An 18,083-nucleotide genomic window follows, 5' to 3' on the forward strand; every position below is an offset into this window, starting at 1 on the left:
GTGTGTGAGATGGAGGTGTGTATGTGTGTGTGTGTGATGGAGGTGTGTGTGAGATGGAGGTGTGTATGTGTGTGTGTGTGATGGAGGTGTGTGTGTGTGTGTGATGGAGGTGTGTGTGTGTGTGATGGAGGTGTGTATGAGATGGAGGTGTGTATGTGTGTGTATGTGATGGAGGTGTGTGTGAGATGGAGGTGTGTATGTGTGTGTGTGTGATGGAGGTGTGTATGTGTGTGTGTGATGGAGGTGTGTGTGAGATGGAGGTGTGTATGTGTGTGTGTGTGATGGAGGTGTGTGTGAGATGGAGGTGTGTGTGTGTGTGTGAGATGGAGGTGTGTGTGTGTGTGTGTGATGGAGGTGTGGAGGAAATCTGTCATCTTTCATCTGCCTCCTAGGATTCTGATTCTCTTTGACTTCCAGGGTGAAGAGAAGAAAAGGAAGATGGAGAGGGAAGATGATCAAGGGGCATAATGGAAAAGGAAGTGGGGGAGGGGGAGAGGGGAGGGAGCCTTGGTGGTCTGGCAGCTGGTCGGCTGGGCAGGCTGACGGGGCTGTTTAGGCCCAGGTCCAGGAGGACAAGAGTGGGAATGTGGGTCACTAGAGCGTGTGACTGGTGGGGCTTGTCTGGCTGGCATCTATCTGTTCAGTTGTTGGGTGGAGGTCGGGTACCTCTGCTACAGTACTGAGAGGATCCCAGCAGGGACCGACAAAGCCTGATCTGGGAATGAAGAGATGGTAAGCATTGAGTGACCTTCAGAGCCCAGGGTAGGGAGATGCAACATGGAACAAGGAGGCCTGTGGGAGAAAGGAACATAGTGTGTCTTCACCATCATCTGCCTGCATACAGTCCCTAAGGGACGATCCTGGCATGAACCAGGGCCACCTTTCCACCTCTGCCCTATCAGGCGTGGCAAGTGCTGCTGAGCAGGGGACAGCTGGCACCTCAGATGCCCCTAGCTCAGACACTCACTCTGTGTTTGGTCATGGGTGAGCAGCTTTACTTCTGGGGTTTGGCCTTCCTATCATCTAACTCAAGGGGGCAAGAAGAATAATGCTTTCTTGAGATTGACTGAGAGAGGAAGGTGAGGAATAGGCCCTTGGTCCAGAAACATTGAGGCTCAGTGGTCAAGTGTGTAGAGGCCCAAGTGACTGGACAGGGGGTTGCTCTCTGCTCTTTTATGCCTTACACCTACATCATGGCCCGAGTATGATCCGAGTATGTTGGCGGAGAATGAGCTTGGCATGAGGCTTGCACACCTGAACGCACATGCACTCTCTCTTGCTCATTCTTAGCTTGCTGTGTACATTACAGTAGACACATTGGGGATTTTAACAAACAGGGACCCTCCAGTCCTCACCTCACCCATTCAGCAGGCCTGGGATGTGGCCTGGATGGCTTTAGTGTGACACCCTGTCAGCTGTTCCGTTCTATATCATGTGCTTATCCTCAGAGATAGAATTATCTGGAAGGATTGGGTTTAGAGCTCTTAGCTTTTGTGTTTCTGAGTGGGCCCATTATGGGGGCCCCCACTTAAATCAGGGAGGAGAATCTTTGCCTCACCTTCCAAAGGCTGTCTTTCTTTCTGATCTTGGTTGTCAACTTGACACACCTGGGACGAAGGAGCCACAGCTGAGGAATGGCTTCCATCAGACTGACCTGTCTTGATCACCAATTGATGTAGGAGGACCTAGCCCACCATGAGCTGTGCCACCCTTGGATAGGTGGGCCTCGGGTGTATGAATGAGGTCACTAGCCAGCAGAGGAAGCAAGCCATGAGCAGCTTTCTCCATGGTTTCTGCCTCCAGGTTCCTTGCTGCTGTCCCTTCCCCGTGAGCTCAACTGAACCATTTCCTCCTCTAAAGTTGGTTTTGGACGGTGATTAGCACAGCAACAGACCAGCAAACTAGGACACCTGTGTAATTATTCCCTTTGAAGTACTTCAGAGCCTAGAGGCAGGTTAAAGGAGAACTTGGTGTCAGCACCCTGAGGTGCACAGAGAAGACAGCAGTGTGAGGGAACAGTCTGCAGCCTCGGGCCCTGTAGGGGTGACTGAGGTTGGGAGCAGAGACTCTGTGGGAGCAGAGAATAGGAAGCTGGGCTCCAGTGGTATAAAGTCTTTCTTTTTTCTTTTGTCTTTTATCGAGACAGGATTTCTCTGTGTAGTCCTAGAACTTTCTCTGTAGACCAGGCTGGCCTCAAATTCACAGAGATCAGCTTTCTTCTGCCTCCGGAGTGCTGGTATTAAAGGTGTGTACCACCGCCTTCCTGGCTCAGCTCTCAAAGGAGGTTTTGTAAGTAGACGCCTATGAAAACATCAGAGTTATCTAAATCTTGATGTATTTTTTCAAATTCTGTTTCTGGGGACACAGAGATGGCTCAGAAGTTAAAAGTTAAGAGAGCTTCCTGCTCCTCTAGAGGACCTGAATTCCATTCTCGGCACCCACATGAGAGCAGCTCAAAATCCCTGGTGATTGATTTTGGAGGATCCAAGACCTGGCCTCTGAGGGCACCTAGACACAGGTAGCATATGCTCATACAGACACAACACATGCCTGTAAAATATAAAATACAATCTTTATATAAATCCATTTCTTCTTTAAATTATGAAGAGAAAAGCATCAGATTCCTGCCCCCTTCGTTTTTCGTATTTTTCGTGTATTTTGATGCTATTGGTAGAAAGATGATGCTTCGGACTGTTGAATCCTCTTATTGAATTGAGTCCTTATTGTGTCTTAGCTGGGCTTCTATAGCTGTGATAAAATACTATGAACATAAGGCACTTGGGGTGAGAAGGGTTTATATATTTGTCCTAATCATGAGGGGAAGTCAAGGCAAGACCTCAAGGCAGGAGTCTGAAGGCAGGAACTAAGGCAGAGACCATGGAGGGATGCTGCCTCCTGACCTTTTGCTCAGCTTGCTTTCTTATAGGCAGAACCTTTTCCTGCCCAGGGTTGGCATCACCCACTGTGGGCTGAGCCTTACCACATCAGTCAAGAAAATGCTCCACAGCTTGCCCGCACATCAATCTAATGGAGATATTTTCTCACCTGAGGTTTCCTCTTTCCAGGTGACCTTGGCTTGGGTCAAGTTGACAAAAACCAACTACGATGGTTGTTAAAGGTCTTCTTGATCTCTGGAGATAAATTTTGTTGCAAAGTATCCCTTGTCTGATAGAACTTCTGGAACTAGAATTATGGTGGATTGTGACCTACAACGTGGGTGTTGGGAATTGAACCCAGGTCCTCTGGAAGAAGAACCAGTGCTTTTCACTACTAAGCCATCTCTTCAGCTCTCTACCCTGTCTTTTTGAGGCATGGCTTCTCACTGAAACCACTATTTGGTTAGACTGATTGGCCAGCAATATCCAGAAACTCACCTTTCCCAGCTGTAGTGCCAGGGTTACAGGTGCACAAGACCATTCCCCACCCCCACTCTTTGTTTCTTTCTTTTTTCCTTCGTTTGTTCTTTGAGATAGGCTCTCTCTCTCTCTCTAACTCTGGCTATCCTGGAACTCACTGTGTGGCCCAGGCTGGCCTTGAACTCACAGAGATCTACCTGCTCTTGTCTCCCAAGTGCTGGGATCAAAGACATGCCATTCCACCTGGCTTCCCATGCCGGGCTTCTCTGTGGCTGCTGAGGATCCAAACTCAGCTTCTCATGTCTGCATGGCAGATGCTCTGCCAGCTGAGCCAGCTTCCCTGTCCTCCTCCCCCCCTTCACTTCCTGTGTGCACACAGGAAGTGTATATGGAGGTCAGAGGTTAATATGGAGTGTCTCTCCTAGTTGCTTCTTTCCCTGAGACTGAATGAATGGCTGGCAACGCTGAGGGATCTTCCTGTGTCCACATCCCAACTCTGGGAGCATAGGCACAGGTCACTGTGATGCTTTTTAAAAAAGATTTATTTTATGTCTAAAGTTGTATATATGTGGGTATGTGTGTGAAGAGGCTACTGGGGTGCCTTAGCTGGAGTTACGAGCAGTCCTGGGCTGCCACATGTAGGTGCTGAGAACTGAACTCTCAGGCCCTCTGCAAGAGCAGCATGTGAGTCCAACTGTTGAGATGTTGAGCCATCTCTCTAGTCACTTGCTTAAAAAAAGAAAAAAAGAAGAAAAAAAAAAAAGGCCAAAAAACCCATTGGTGCTGAGGGTCTGAGGACTGAAACTGGTCTTCACGCTGACTCCATAGCACTTTGCTGAGTCAACTTTCCAGCCTGTTCTTGCTGAGTCATCTTTCTAGCCTGTTCTTGGCTGGCCGTACACTCACTGTGTAGCTGAAAATGGCCTTGAGCCACAGTCTTCCTGCCTCTACCTTCCAAGTGCTGAGATTCTAGCCGGGTCCCACTACTCCCAACTGTCACTTGGTTGAACTTTAAGGTCAGTTTATCAGTTACTCCAAGGGACTTGTGTGATCTTTATAGTGATTGCATTGGATCTGGAGATCACTCGGTAACTGACTTAGGGTTCTCAAGAGGAACAAAGCTGATTGGACGAATAGATACTAAAAAGAGGATTTGTTAGACTGGCAATAGGATAAGGACTGGGCAGTCCAACAGCCGATGACATCATACTGAAGATGCTGAGAGCCTGGCAGCTGCTCCGCCATGAGGTTAGACACCCCAGTACTCGCAATCGGGCAGTGGGTGATTGCTGGAGAGCCATTAGTTTTCAGTTCATGTTAAAGACTGAAGAATCTGAGTTCTGATGGCAGCAAAGGATGGCGGCCACAGTGACAACAGCGATATAGCAGAAAACTCAGCAAGTGGGAAGCAAAAGCAAGCAGGCAAAAAGCAAAGTGCCCCCTGGTCCTCTACCGAAAGGTGCTGCCCACATCTAAGATGGCTGTTCTTCATTCAGTTAACGGAATCAAGAAAATCCATCTCAAGAGTGTCAGAGGCTTTCTCATAGAGGATACTAGATCTTGTCAGGTTGAAGTCAATGGTAATCACGACAGTAGTATTGACATCCTATTATTAAATTCATCAAATATAAATTGATGAACATGGGCTAACTTTCCATGTATATAGATCCCAGATTTTTATAGCTTTCAGAGTACAGGTTTTAGCCTTGTGAACAGATACCATGACCAAAGCAACATTATAAGGACAACATTTAATTGGGACTGGCTTACATGTTCAGAGACTCAGTCCATTATCATCAAGGCAGGAACATGGCAGCATCCAGGCAGTCATGGTGCAGGAGGAGCTGAGAGTTCTATATCTTCATCTGAAGGCTGCTGGCAGAATATTAGTTTCCAGGCAGCTAGGATTAGGGTCCCATACCCACAGTGACACATCTATTCCAACAAGGCCATACCTACTCCAACAGGGCCACACCTTCTAATAGTGCCATTCCCTGGGCTGAGCATATGCAAATGATTAGAATTGGTAAATTGAATACCAAGGATTTAATTACTTTTGACTGTATTATTACCAAATTTATTTCCTTTATTTTTGGATGTTTATTGATACTTTAAAAAGACTTATTATTGCTTTTATATGTCTGAGTGTTTTGCCTGCATTTGTGTATGTCTGTGCACCACATCATGCATGTCTGATCCCCAGAGAGACCAGGATGGGTGTGGGTCTCCAGGTCCTGGGCTTACAGCTGGTTCTGAGTACCATGCGGTGCTAGGAACCAAACCCAGGTCCTCTGCAGAAGCAGCCAGTGCTGTCTGCCGCTGAGCCGTCTCTCCAGCCCAACTTAACTTCGATAATGTCTTGGTTTGTCCCTGTTTCTCTTGAGAGCTTGTGACTCACACTTTGAGTGCTTGTGTGGCTCCTTTGGAGCTGTGTGCATGGAGGACCATTCCTTTCAAAGTTCAGATACTTTCCGCTCTTCCTTCCCAATTTGGATCTTTTGTTTCTTTCCTGCCAACTGCTCTGGTTGGAACCTCCAGCTCTGTGTTGAATAGAAGTGCTAAAAACAGACATCCTTGTCTTTTCCTGGTCTCAGGAGAAAATATTTCAGCCTTTTAACCCTGAGTGTGATATTAACTCTGAGATTTTTCCTACATAGCCTTGAATGTATTAAGGATGTTGCATTCTCTTTCAAGTTTTGTGTGTGTGTGTGTGTGTGTGCGCGCGCGCGCGCGCGCGTATGAATACCAAAAATACGTTTTATTTTTTTCCAATGCTTTTTCTGAGCTTCATAGTCCCCTTGTTCTCCCTTCTGCATGGTGCCCTGCACTGGGCTCTGTCCCCTTGGCCATGGTGTGCACTTACTTTTGTGAGTTGCTGTACTCACACGGCAGGTGTTTATGGGGGCTTTTGCATCCATATGCCCAAGAGTTATCACTTTATTCCTAAGAGTGACTTTGGCTTTTGCTAGCAAGATAAAAGCAGCCTCACAGAGCGAGTAAGAAAGCAGAAAAGTCTGGATTTCCTGTTCTGTTATCTGAAGAGATGTGGACGATGTCTGTTAATTCTTTATATACTTGGTAGAGTTTGCCAGTTCAGCCTTCTGGGCCGGGGGTTATTTTTATAGACGGTTTTAGTTAGTCTCACTTCACACTGCGATTCTTTTCAGGGTTCCTGTCCCTTCTTGAGTGAATTTCAGTCATTTATATCTTTAATAGTGTGCTGCAGCTGTCACTGAGAATCAGAAACCAAGTGACTGGACACAGTGGGCGTTTCTCTTAACAGCTCTGTAACCCCGATGGGGACATGCTCTTTCATTGTGTCTGCCTGGCTTCTGGTGCCCCGAGCATTCCTCGCACTGTGATGGCGCTATTCTGACCTCTGACTCTGCCTTCATAGGACTGACTTCTCTCAGTGTGATTCTATGTGATCTCACCTCACTTCCCCTCTGTGTGTTTGTCCCTGTGCCCCAGCGTCTCTTTTTGTGAGAATAATGCGCACATGAATCAGGGCCCACCCAAATGGACTCATTATAAGTTGAATGAATACTTCTGCAAAGATTCGATTTTTTTGTTTGGAACCAAGACTTCAACATACTTTGCCCCCCTCCAGGGGACACATGTATGGAGGTCTGAGGAAAACTTGCACAAGTCAGCTCTCTCTCTTTCTCTCCCATGTGGATCTCAGAAACTGAGCTTAGATTGTTGGACTTGGCGGCTAGTGCCTGTACCCACTGAGCCATCTCAACGGCTCACTTTTCCCTAACCTTCTCAGCCTCAATGGCCCATCAGTGTAACCCTGTTGTTTTTGACACCTATTGGAGTAGACCTCTGCTCTGTTCCACATTGTAACTCATCTATCTCCACTGCCAGAACTCTGGAGATTTCTGTGCCCTAACAGCCTGCTGCTCTCTCTAGGTGGGACCTCAGTGTTACTCTCCTGGATAGTGAGGTGTCACAGTGACTTGATTCTATCACAGAGGCCTCTCTGGCCTAGGGGCAGACATTGGCAAAGGGGACTGCAGCTCCTGGCATTCTTAGCTTTCTTCTCTCAGTGTACAGTCTCCTCCCGACCTGCCAGCTCAGTGGAGAACCAATCTTATTGGCTGATCATGCTTGCACATAGCATTTGCAGAAGTGGGGCTGGGTGGAGAAGGAGCCTCTGTCCTTCTGGATTCATTGTCCAAAATGGACAGAGCTCCTACAGTATGTGGCTCAGGGAATGTGATGTATCTGTTCCTCACAGAGGAAAGCTGTAGGCACAGACTGGGAGCTGGTGTTGAAGGGAGGATACTTCCCCCTTGAGGTTGAATGGGGTAGGGTTTCTGTAACTGGAGCTGGGGCAGGGGGATCAGTTTGTGGCTCAGTGTTACAGACTCACTGCTCCAAGATGTTCTCTCTCTCTCTCTCTCTCTCTCTCTCTCTCTCTCTCTGCACACATGTGTGCACATGCATGTATGTGTTTGTATGTGTGCTTGGGTGTATGTAAGTAAGTGTGTGGGCATGTGTGTGCGCATATGCACATGTGCATGTGCATACAGAGACCCAAGGTCCTGTATGCACTTTCCACTTCTCCACTTTATTTACTGAGACGAGTCTGTCACTGAAGCCAGAACACCTCAGTCCCAGCTACTGTAGCTGGGAATCTGCTGTCCTTGCCTCTAGAATTTTGGGGTTACAGGAGGCTGCTATGCCTGCTTAGCTTTTTATGTGGGTCCTGGGGATGCCAACTCAGGCCTTCATGCAAGTGCCTTGCTCACCAAGCTCTCTTCTCCGCCATGTTCTCTTTTGTGTGTGTGCTGCTTTCCTTGGTGGCTCTTTGTACTGAGGCTGACTGTGAGGTGCCCAACTTCCTTGGAGGAGGGACGATGGAAGTCTAATGAGGGCTGCCATCATGGTGCACCTTCCCAGAGAGGACCTAGCTTTGCCTCTGCTCCGGGATGCCTGCCTGAGGTCACCTTCCACAGGACGTAACTTGGGGTTTCTATGGATGGACTGAGTTCACTCCAAGCCTGCCATGGGTGCAGCTCTTTCTGGTTCATTTCCTACAGAGTGTCTGTCTCCTGAGGATTTTGCACTGCACCTTGTCCTGGGCTTCATCTGCCTGTGGCATTTCTAGGCTGGGGTGATACTTTGAGGGCAAAATCAGTCCAAGGCTCAATGTTCTGCTCCATGTAGCCTTTGGCTTTCTAATTCCTTGCTCCAAGCTGTAGGATTTTGGTAGGATTTGTGTGGTAGGTGTCAGAGGCCCCTGGAACTTCTGCGAGGCCAGCGATAACCATTCCCTCCAACTGGCTGGTGTTATTTTCTTGTCTTCCATCCACAATTAGTGTTTACCGATGCCTTAGAGCTTTGGATGCCTGGCCTTATCTTCTTGTTGCTCTAAGCTGTCTGCCACCTGGACAACGCACATCGACGTGAATAACCCTGTCAGAGCCCACCTCTTCCTGAAACCTCAGCTTTTGCACCAGGCCTTACTGTGGCCTAGGAGCAGCTCTGGCTGTCCCTTCTACTGCCATTATCCCGAGCATGGGTCTTGGGACAGTGGTTGCCTGCCTCTACAGGTCAGATTTCCTGGTTGTCAGGCTTCCCCTATCTAACACCCTGGCTTACGTTTCTTCCATTTCAGAGCTTGGATCCTTGTGTTTTCCTTCTTGCTTCCTGGATAGCAGGTCACCTGAAATTAGGGGCTAATTCCCCTTTTCTTTACTTCTAAGTACCCAGCACAGTTCTTCACACAAATGCTCAGGGTCTTTGCTAAACGTCCAAGTGAGGGGGCTGGAGAGATGGCTCAGCAGTTCAGAGCACTGCCTGCTCTCATGGAGGTTCTGTGCCCAGTCCCTGGTATCCACATGGTGGCTTGCACTCTGCACCTCCAGTCCCAGCAGTTCTGGTACTCATCCGGCCTCAATGGGCACTGTACACACATGGTACAGCAGCAACGAAGGCAGGCAAAATGCCCAAACGCACAAGATGAAAAGAAAGCCTTTCCATTGTTTACACTTGTGGATGAAATGCTTTGCAGTGAGAAGTGGCCCTCAACTTTATGTGCAGACTTGGGACCAGACAGGGTCCTGTTCTACAGGTGGAAAAGGGACAGCAGCACACTAAGTATGTGGCCGTTCTGTGTAAAAGAGAACACAGGGACACAGACAGGGGCCAGGCCCCGGGTGTGATATTTTGAGTTCTCAGATGAGCCAGACCCAGAGTGTACGTGTGGACAGGCCAGTGCAAAGGTGTAGGAAACCAGGGGGAGGGGTCAGGAGGCTGTGGATTGCTACTTTGGGAGAGATAGGTCACTGATACCTGTTTCCAGGGACTGTCCTGGAAGAAATGTGGTCACCCTCTATCCCACTGTCTCTAATGTGTGTGGAGGGTCCAATGTAGAGCCCTGTCCTCCTGCTGTCACAGTTCCCTGGGGGCTTCGGAGTGCTCTCAGGGGACAAGTGAGGGAACACACGTTGGGTCCTGTCTGCACTACCTCTCTACTGAGTCCTGGTGACATCCGATGTGCTCAGCCTGGGTTCAGATGTCTAGGTTTGGATAGGCACAGGAGGAAGAAGGCAGTCTAGGTGTGAGCATCCAGTGCCGGGCAGCTGGGAGGCCCCTTTGTGTCCTGTTCTCTGGCCTGCAGGCGGCATGGCTCTCTCCAGTTCCCTGTGTACAGAGGAAGGCAGCTTTGCTTGCTGCAGGCATGTGGCATGTCCTTTTGCCAGGGGAATGTCAAGGTGGACACCTGAGGGACTCGCCCCTGCTCACTCTAAAATTCACTCTTGTCCATCTGTTCATTGTCAGCCATTGTTTGTCCCTTGTCACTCATCTGTCCCTTGTCCTTTATCTGACCCTTGTCCCTCATCTGTCATTTTCCCTTATCTGTCCCTTGTCCCTCATCTGTCCTTGACACTCATCTGTACCTTGTCTGTCATCTGTCCCTCGTCCCTCATCTGTGCCTTGCCACTTATCTGTCTCTTGACCCTCATCTGTCCTTGTCCCTCATCTGCCTTTGACCCTCATCTGTCTCTTGTCAGTCATCTGTCTTTGACCCTCATCTGTCCCTTGTCCCTCATCTCTTCTTGTCCCTCATCTCTTCTTGTCCCTCATCTGTCCTTGTCCCTCATCTGTCCCTTGTCCCTCATCTGCCTTTGACCCTCATCTGTCTCTTGTCAGTCATCTGTCTTTGACCCTCATCTGTTCCTTGGCCCTCATCTCTTCTTGTCCCTCATCTCTTCTTGTCCCTCATCTGTCCTTGTCCCTCATCTGTCCCTTGTCCCTCATTTGTCCCTTGTCCCTCATCTGTCCTTTGTCCCTCATCTGTCCCTTGTCCCTCATCTCTTCTTGTCCCTCATCTGTCCCTTGTCCCTCATCTGTCCCTTGTCAGTCATCTGTCCCTTGTCCCTCATCTGTCCTTGTCCCTCATCTGTCCCTTGTCAGTCATCTGTCCCTTGTCAGTCATCTGTCTTTATCCCTCATCTGTCCCTTGTCCCTCATCTGTCCCTTGTCAGTCATCTGACTTTGTTCCTCATCTGTCCCTTGTTCCTCATCTGTCCCTTGTCCCTCATCTGTCCTTGTCAGTCACCTGTCCTTGTCCCTCATCTTTTCTTGTCCCTCATCTGTCCCTTGTCCCTCATCTGTCCCTTCTCAGTCATCTGTCCTTTGTCCCTCATCTGTTCCTTGTTCCTCATCTGTCCCTTGTCCCTCATCTGTCCTTGTCAGTCACCTGTCCTTGTCCCTCATTTGTCCTTATCAGTCATCTGTCCTTAGAAGGAAACTGTGTGGTCTGAGGCTATCCACAAAGTGAGCCACAGAGCCTGACCTGAGCTGGGTCCCCAGGTTTCCTGTCATAGTTGGGGTGGGCTGGACCTCAGGCTTTTGTCTGTGAACATCTGGCCTCATGGGGATTCTTTCTGAGGAGTCAGAGGGCTGTGGCCTCTCACCTGAAATCTGGTAGCCCACTGCACCAGAACGTGCTTAGATCCAAACTCACTGTTCCTTTACATGGTTTAATTAGCAGCTCTCAGTGCCCAGTGTGAGCCTGACTGCCCATAGAGTATACATGCATCGATTCATCCCACAAGGTTTTGTTAAATGAGGGCAGCGAGCAAGCGTTTGCCACCACCTGCAAAAAACCTTAAACATGGCTGCTGTGGACACAGCTCAAGAGCCCTGTGGACATTTACCTTGCTTAGAGACTCGAACACTGAGGCTGAGCTCATAATTGGTGTGGCTAAGTCTGTCCCATTCCAAGGAGGGACTTCTCTCCTGTCTCTTCCAGCCCTTCACTGGCTCCCAGCATATAGAGAACTGGGCCACACCCCACATCCCAGGATGTAGACAGCAGGGCTCTACACCTCCCCAACACAACCCTCTCACATGCACATGCACAGACGGACATATAGAGACAAACACACAGGGACACACACACGGATACACACACCCAGACATAGATAGTAGGGCTGTGAACCTCCCACCCCTCCCATACTCTCTTCAAGACACAGCAGGACTGTACACACCAGGACACAGTTGTTGGTGATCTGTACATCCACCCACCATGCCACACGAGCTGTGTTCCCATTGGTTACTTGATGGGAGCAACATAGAGCCCAGGGGAAGGAAGTAGTTGTGCCATCTGAAACAGGATGGCCATGCATGCACTGAGCTCTGGAGAACAAGATGGCCTTGAGTGGTGGGAAGTAAGGCATTCCTGGTCTCTACTAGGAAACGTGTGTAGAATGAAGGCATGAGGGAGAGGGGATAGTATGTTGAAATCCCGGGTGATAAGTAGTGTCAGGTCTCAGGATTCTATGAACTTTCTCATTGCTTCAAACATGAATCCCAGTGGGCCCCAGCCTCAGACCTCCAAGAATCCAGGCAGGTTATGACAGGGCTGGGAGATCTGCTCCAGCTCACATCCTTTCTCAGGACTGCTGCAGGTACCCTGAGCCACTGGATTGAGTTGGGGACTCCTGGATATTCCCAGGACCTCTGCCCACTTCTGAGCTCCTGACGACTCTGGCCCAGGGCCTCCCTGTGGCTTTCTCTCCTGTGTCATTGCTGTTGTCCAGTGGCCAGGGTTGAGGGTGAACTCTGGCTGGTGATGGCCTATCAGTGGGAGGGGCTATGCTTACATCAGCAAGGGATGGGGCTGTGCTAGTCAGAGTTTCCTGGACATCCCTCTTCTCACTGTTGTCCCTCGTAGGTGAGTGTGCCCAGGTGTGCGGCTGCAACGAGACAGGCATGCTGGAGAGGCTGCCTCGCTGTGGGAAAGCCTTCGCTGACATGATGCAGAAGGTGGCTGTCTGGAAGTGGTGCAACCTGTCGGAGTTCATCGTGTGAGTGCCCAGCTGGTCACGGGACCCAGCCATTGTGCCGCTAGCACATGCCTAGCCCTGTACCTTGCCCCCTCCCATACTTCTGCTCACGATCCTGGGCACACTCACCCTCACGCCTCCCATAATCCCCACCCATCTCTGCCCACACACTGCTCTGGGCTGCAGGGGTGCCTGGGGTCTGTTTGGCTTAGCCACATAGAGCTGTGAGAACGGTTGTGGGCAGTGTTTCTGGGCAGTTCAGTGGAAAGGTCTTGGACACATGGGAGGAGGGGGTGTCACAGTACATGCATCTTAACACACATGGAGATGAGGGGGCCTTTGAGGCAAAAGGTTTTTCTGGGGTCTTTATGACTCCCTGTCCCAGATGCCCTGAGAACCGGGTCATCTCCAGGGCTGCATCAGAATTGAAGCTCAGAGCGGGCTCTGAGTCTGGACAATGATTCTGGGCCCTTGCTTCTGGTTCTTCCTTGTAAAGGTCACCTGTGAGGTCACAGGTCTGTGGTTTAGGCTTAGAGAACCAGCTTAGAGTGAGTGGGAAATCTGGTTGAGTGACTGCCCGGGCAGAGTGGACACAGAGGACTTGGGACGCCGGTACTATGTCCCTCCCACCTTTCATCCTGAGTCTGATGCTTCTGGCAATTCAGATCGCAGTGACACTTTTGAAGCTACTTGTTGGGAGCAGCTCTTTCCTGTGAATGGGCAGGTCCCCACTCCTGCCTGGACCAGCACAGGAAGGAAGAGGTGGGTCCACGTCCTGGCCCCATGGGACTCTGGGTCAGGATCCTCTTTCTCCTGAGTTTGTCCTTCATCTGAACAGGCCTGGGGAAGTACCATCCTGGGCAGAGATGCTGGCTATGGGCAGACATTCATCCTCTCAGTTTCCTCCTGAGCCTCTTAGGTGACCTCAGCCTGAAAGACCCCAACAGCAGGGAGGTCACAACCTCCAGAGGGTGCTCGCTGCATCCTGGACTAGGGGGCTACTTGGAAGTCCTTATACACATCAGACTGAACTCTGGATCCTGGTGGCTGTGGTCCTTGCCAGCCTACTGAACCTCTGAAAGTCTGGTAGAGTAGATGAGGCAGATCATAAGAGATTCCCCGGGAGCCTTTCCACATTTGCTCAGACGAACAGTTGTCTTGTGCCGTTCTGTCCGATGGGGCAGAGGGGCAACTTTTCAGGGGCAGAGACTGGAGCTCCTAGGCCCAGGCTCTCACCTGGCTTGTGAGAGCAGACTGATTTGGTTGGGAGGAAGCTAGCCCCGGCCTCAGGCAGACTCTTTTCTCAGACCTTCAGCATGCCGTGAGGATGAGGGCTTTACAGGTCCGTGTGGCTGTGCGTTCCGGGCTCCATGTCTTTTGGGGAAACCTATCTATCTGGTGTTGGGGAGGTCTGTTGAAGAACAGACATCATAGACCCAGGGAGCTTATAGCTTCAAGGGAGTGGGTGATGGCCGCAGGTGTAGGAAATGGCCAAGTGGGACTGAGCTTAGACCATTCTTTACCTGTCTGTTGGGTCCTGGGCCAGGGCAGGTGTGAGGGGTGTTGGGAGAGCTATGTTTCTGCCTCTGCAGGTATTATGAGAGCTTCACTAACTGCACCGAGATGGAGACCAACATCGTGGGCTGCTACTGGCCCAACCCGCTGGCCCAGAGCTTCATCACTGGAATCCACAGGCAGTTCTTTTCCAACTGCACGGTGGACCGGAGCCACTGGGAAGACCCCCCGGACGAAGTACTCATCCCACTGATTGCGGTTCCTGTCGTGCTGACGGTGGCTATGGCTGGCCTGGTGGTGTGGCGCAGCAAGCACACTGACCGGCTGCTGTGAGGGTCTGCTGGATGGAGGGCCATGTCTGTCAGGCTGGGAGAATGTTGCTCAGAGCTCTGAGAGCTGGCAGACTCGGCGTCTGTCTGGTCTGCTTTGGTCACACCCTACCTGGCCATGCCAAAGTCCTCCTGACCAGGCTGGTGTGGCCCTTGCTGTCTACCCTGCCGCCTGCTGGGGTTCAGATTGTCCATACTTTGCTCTTTCTTGGGCTAGTGGAAGAAAGTGACAAATCCCAAGTTTGTGGACCAGGCATGGAAATCAGCTGTTGCTGAGCCCCGCTCCCCAGGCTCGGTTCCCTAGTTTCTAGCTGTTTCTTGGCAGAGTCTTGCTCAGCCTGAACCCCAGCCCAGGTCCTGACCCATTTCTAGCCCTGACCCTGACCCCTGCTACACTTGGCCAGAGAGGGCAGGCAAGGTCATCTGGAAGATGTGGACCCCCCACCCCCTGCTCTTCTGTTTGAGAGACTGAGCGCATCCTTTGTCGGACATGAAGGATAGCCTGGGGTCATTAGGAGCCACGTGTAACCTACTGACCCACCTGCCTGTCCTCTCTGTGATCCGTCATGATTCTGTGTCCAGTGTGGGCTGGAGCCGTGGCTTGTTTATCCCTTCAAAGACACCTACCCTGCAGGTAGAGTGTGAACCTCCTTCTTGAGGGGTACTCCTGGGAGTGAGGTGCGCTCTGAGTGTACTCAAGGGTTCTGTCTGCCGATGTCAGTTCTTTTTGATTAAAGTGTCTCCTTACACGTGGTATTTCTCATTTTATTTCAGAGAATTCAGGGTTAGTTGGTGGGTCTCTCAGGTGCTCAGGTAATGTCACACACAGGGGACTTAGCCTCACAGGAGAGGGTCCGGATGTTCTGCTCCAGTGCCCTCACTCCTTTTCCCTTTCCTGGTTTGCCAGATGCCCTGCCTGTGGGTTTCGGGAAGGAGAGGCCCTGGTCAGATGTGGCCAGGCAGATGCTGGTCAGTAGATGGTGCTGTACCCCTTCAGGCTCCGTCTGTGCTCCCGCTGGAGGACCTGCATCACTGGGTATAGGCTGCTGACCTCGATAGTGCCGTGCTCTGCCCGGGGTGTCCTGACTGCCCAGAGAAGGCAGAGCAAAGGCCGGGGTAGGGGTGGGGGTGGGGTTCATAATCCATGTTTCCCTTTGGGGCATCAGATGCCGCTACAGGCTGGACCTGAAGGGGAACACTGGGGGCTGGAATGAATGCTGTGGTTCCTGGTCTCCGCTCTGGGTCCCCAGGCACTGCCAGTGGTACCCTGGAGAGGAAGTCAGGGATGACAGTCCACAGTCTATGTTCCCCCTCTGGGAGGCAGGGAGGGGGAAGTGGGAGCCAGAGAAGAACCAGGTCTGATCCAATGGGGAGTGAGTGCCCAGGAGCAGCAGAAGAGAAAAGCCTTCTTAGGGAGTCTTAGGCACGGATCTCTTAGGAGAAGGCCTTTCCTGTGGTGATCTCTAATGAAGCAGCTTTCTTAGAGGATCCTTGCTCATTCACGTTACTTTATTGGGGGTGGACATGAGTGTACACACTTTATTCTGGGTGAACCATGTACCTCTTGGGGGAAGAGTGTGAGACTATCCAGGAAGGGAAGGTTATTGGCTGAAGGCTAAGGCTATCTAGGTACCTCTTAAGCATGGAAAAGAACTCCGGTTGCCATAGCACCTGACATGACTGAGTGCCTGTGGTCCTCTTGATTGGGTGCTATGGTTATGTGTTGCAGAGATGGTACAGAGACAGGTAGGAAGTGGCTCGACTCCTGCGGTTCTCAAATCTCAAATCTGCTGGGGTTTCAGCTTATTCAACCTTACCAGTTCTTGTACCTGTCGCTCCCAAGGCATCCTTCTCAGAGCCTTGGAGATGATGCAGGGGACAGACGAGGCTGTTCCCTGGAGAGGCAGGAGAAGGGGTCCTGCAGAGCAGGGTTAGGTCCACTCTGCATCATTCACCACAGAAGTAGTTGTGCTCCAGCTGACTGTCAGCGGAGGATGGGAATGGAAGCAGAGGAACAGCTGCGAGATGGCACAGCCTCCAGGAGCTCTAGGGCTAGAAATTCTGAGATGTAAGGGAAGTCAGCAGATCACAATCATTATGGTTTGAGCAGATCTAACATACGCAAAGAAGAAAGAGTGTGTGCACAGGCTTTCAATAACAGTTAACAAGGTTGGTATTATATGTATTTTTATTATCTATCTATCTATCTATTTGTCTGTCTGTCTAATCCATCCATCCATCCATCTGCTCATCTTCCAGCTTTCCATCAAAGTAACAAAATACACGAGCTAATCACTTTAAAAAGAAAAAAGGTTTAATTAGCTCATGTTTTTGGATCATGGTTATCTGTCACAGTGGCAGCCTAGTACAGCATGCCAGGACAGTGTGGTAGAGGCCCTGGCAACAGGATAGCAAAGAGGAAGAAGCAGTGCCCCAGTGACCTAACTTCCTTTATTGGATACTATCTCCTAAAGGTTCCACTATTTTCCATTAGTGCTACAGGATGAGAAAGAAGCTTTGAATACGTGGGTGGGTGTGGGAAAACCCCAGCCTCACTCTTTCTTTCCTTCCTTTCTTAAGAATATCCAGGTTTTTAGTATTCATGTGAAATGGGTAACAAGGGAAGTCATGCCAGCTGCACATTTGGACTAAAAAAAAAATTCAAAAGAAAAACCATCCTGTATAGTTTTGGCTAAGAGAGGTAAACTATGAATTTATAACAATAAACTATGAATTTATAACAATAAAAAGCAGAGTGGGCTCAGGGAGCTGGGGAAAAAGGGTGGGTCAGGCAAGACAGAGTATGTAGGAAAATTCCATGTGGAAACCTAATTTATCCTAAGTAAAGAAAAGATAACAGCAAGAGAATCATTTATATATCAAAATCCACCAGATATGTTCACACACACACACACACACACACACACACACACACACACACACGACAGGGGCAAGAAGGCAAAACTTGCGCCCTCAGCATGACCCTATGTGAGCACGGTCTACTCCATGGCATCGGTGGAGATTGTCTTACCGTTGGCTGAAGAAAACAAATGCTGAGATGCTTCCTGGGGAGTACGCCATAACAGCCCCGCCCCCCATGTGATGTGGGTGCCTCAGATGCAATCAGGAAGCAAAATGAAAGACAGCATTCAGCTCAACAGCAGCAGCAACAACAAGAAGAACAACAACAAGAACAACAACAACAACAAAATAGTACAGAAACTCCCAAAAGAATAGGAGGAAATCAATTACGATAAAGTGACGAAATGGGAGAGAAGGAGACCTGGTTAGGGAAATGCGCTTCTGTAGAGAGCCAGAATGAGGTCAGTGAGACGACGTTGTGCGTCACTGAGCTCCACCACCGAGCTCTATCTTGAACCCACAGGATGAAAGGGGAGAATCTGATCTCCACATGTAAAACCACACTCTGTGTGTGTGTGTGTGTGTGTGTTGGGGAAGGGCCCGACGTGGGAACAGGATGGTGGCAGTTTCTGTAGCCAGAAATTGAAACATTTCCTGACAACAACGGAGAAGCTGCTAAGGGAGAAGTGTGGACATCCAGCCCCCGACACACAGCA

The 18,083-nt window shown here is 50.1% G+C and overlaps 1 protein-coding gene across 1 annotated transcript in view; it reads left to right on the forward strand.

Moving 5' to 3' along the window:
• The window catches only part of Ramp3 (receptor activity modifying protein 3), a 19,530-nt gene extending 4,272 nt beyond the window's left edge, over nucleotides 1-15,258 (forward strand). Inside the window, exons 2-3 of the mRNA XM_021178454.2 lie at nucleotides 12,550-12,682; nucleotides 14,254-15,258. Coding sequence (XP_021034113.1) covers nucleotides 12,550-12,682; nucleotides 14,254-14,509 — 389 coding nt within the window. The 3' untranslated portion in view covers nucleotides 14,510-15,258. The remainder of the gene's footprint in view (nucleotides 1-12,549; nucleotides 12,683-14,253) is intronic.
• The last annotated feature ends 2,825 nt before the right edge of the window (nucleotides 15,259-18,083 follow it).

This window comes from Mus caroli, chromosome 11 (assembly GCF_900094665.2).
Source record: "Mus caroli chromosome 11, CAROLI_EIJ_v1.1, whole genome shotgun sequence".
Classification (NCBI taxonomy): domain Eukaryota; kingdom Metazoa; phylum Chordata; class Mammalia; order Rodentia; family Muridae; genus Mus; species Mus caroli.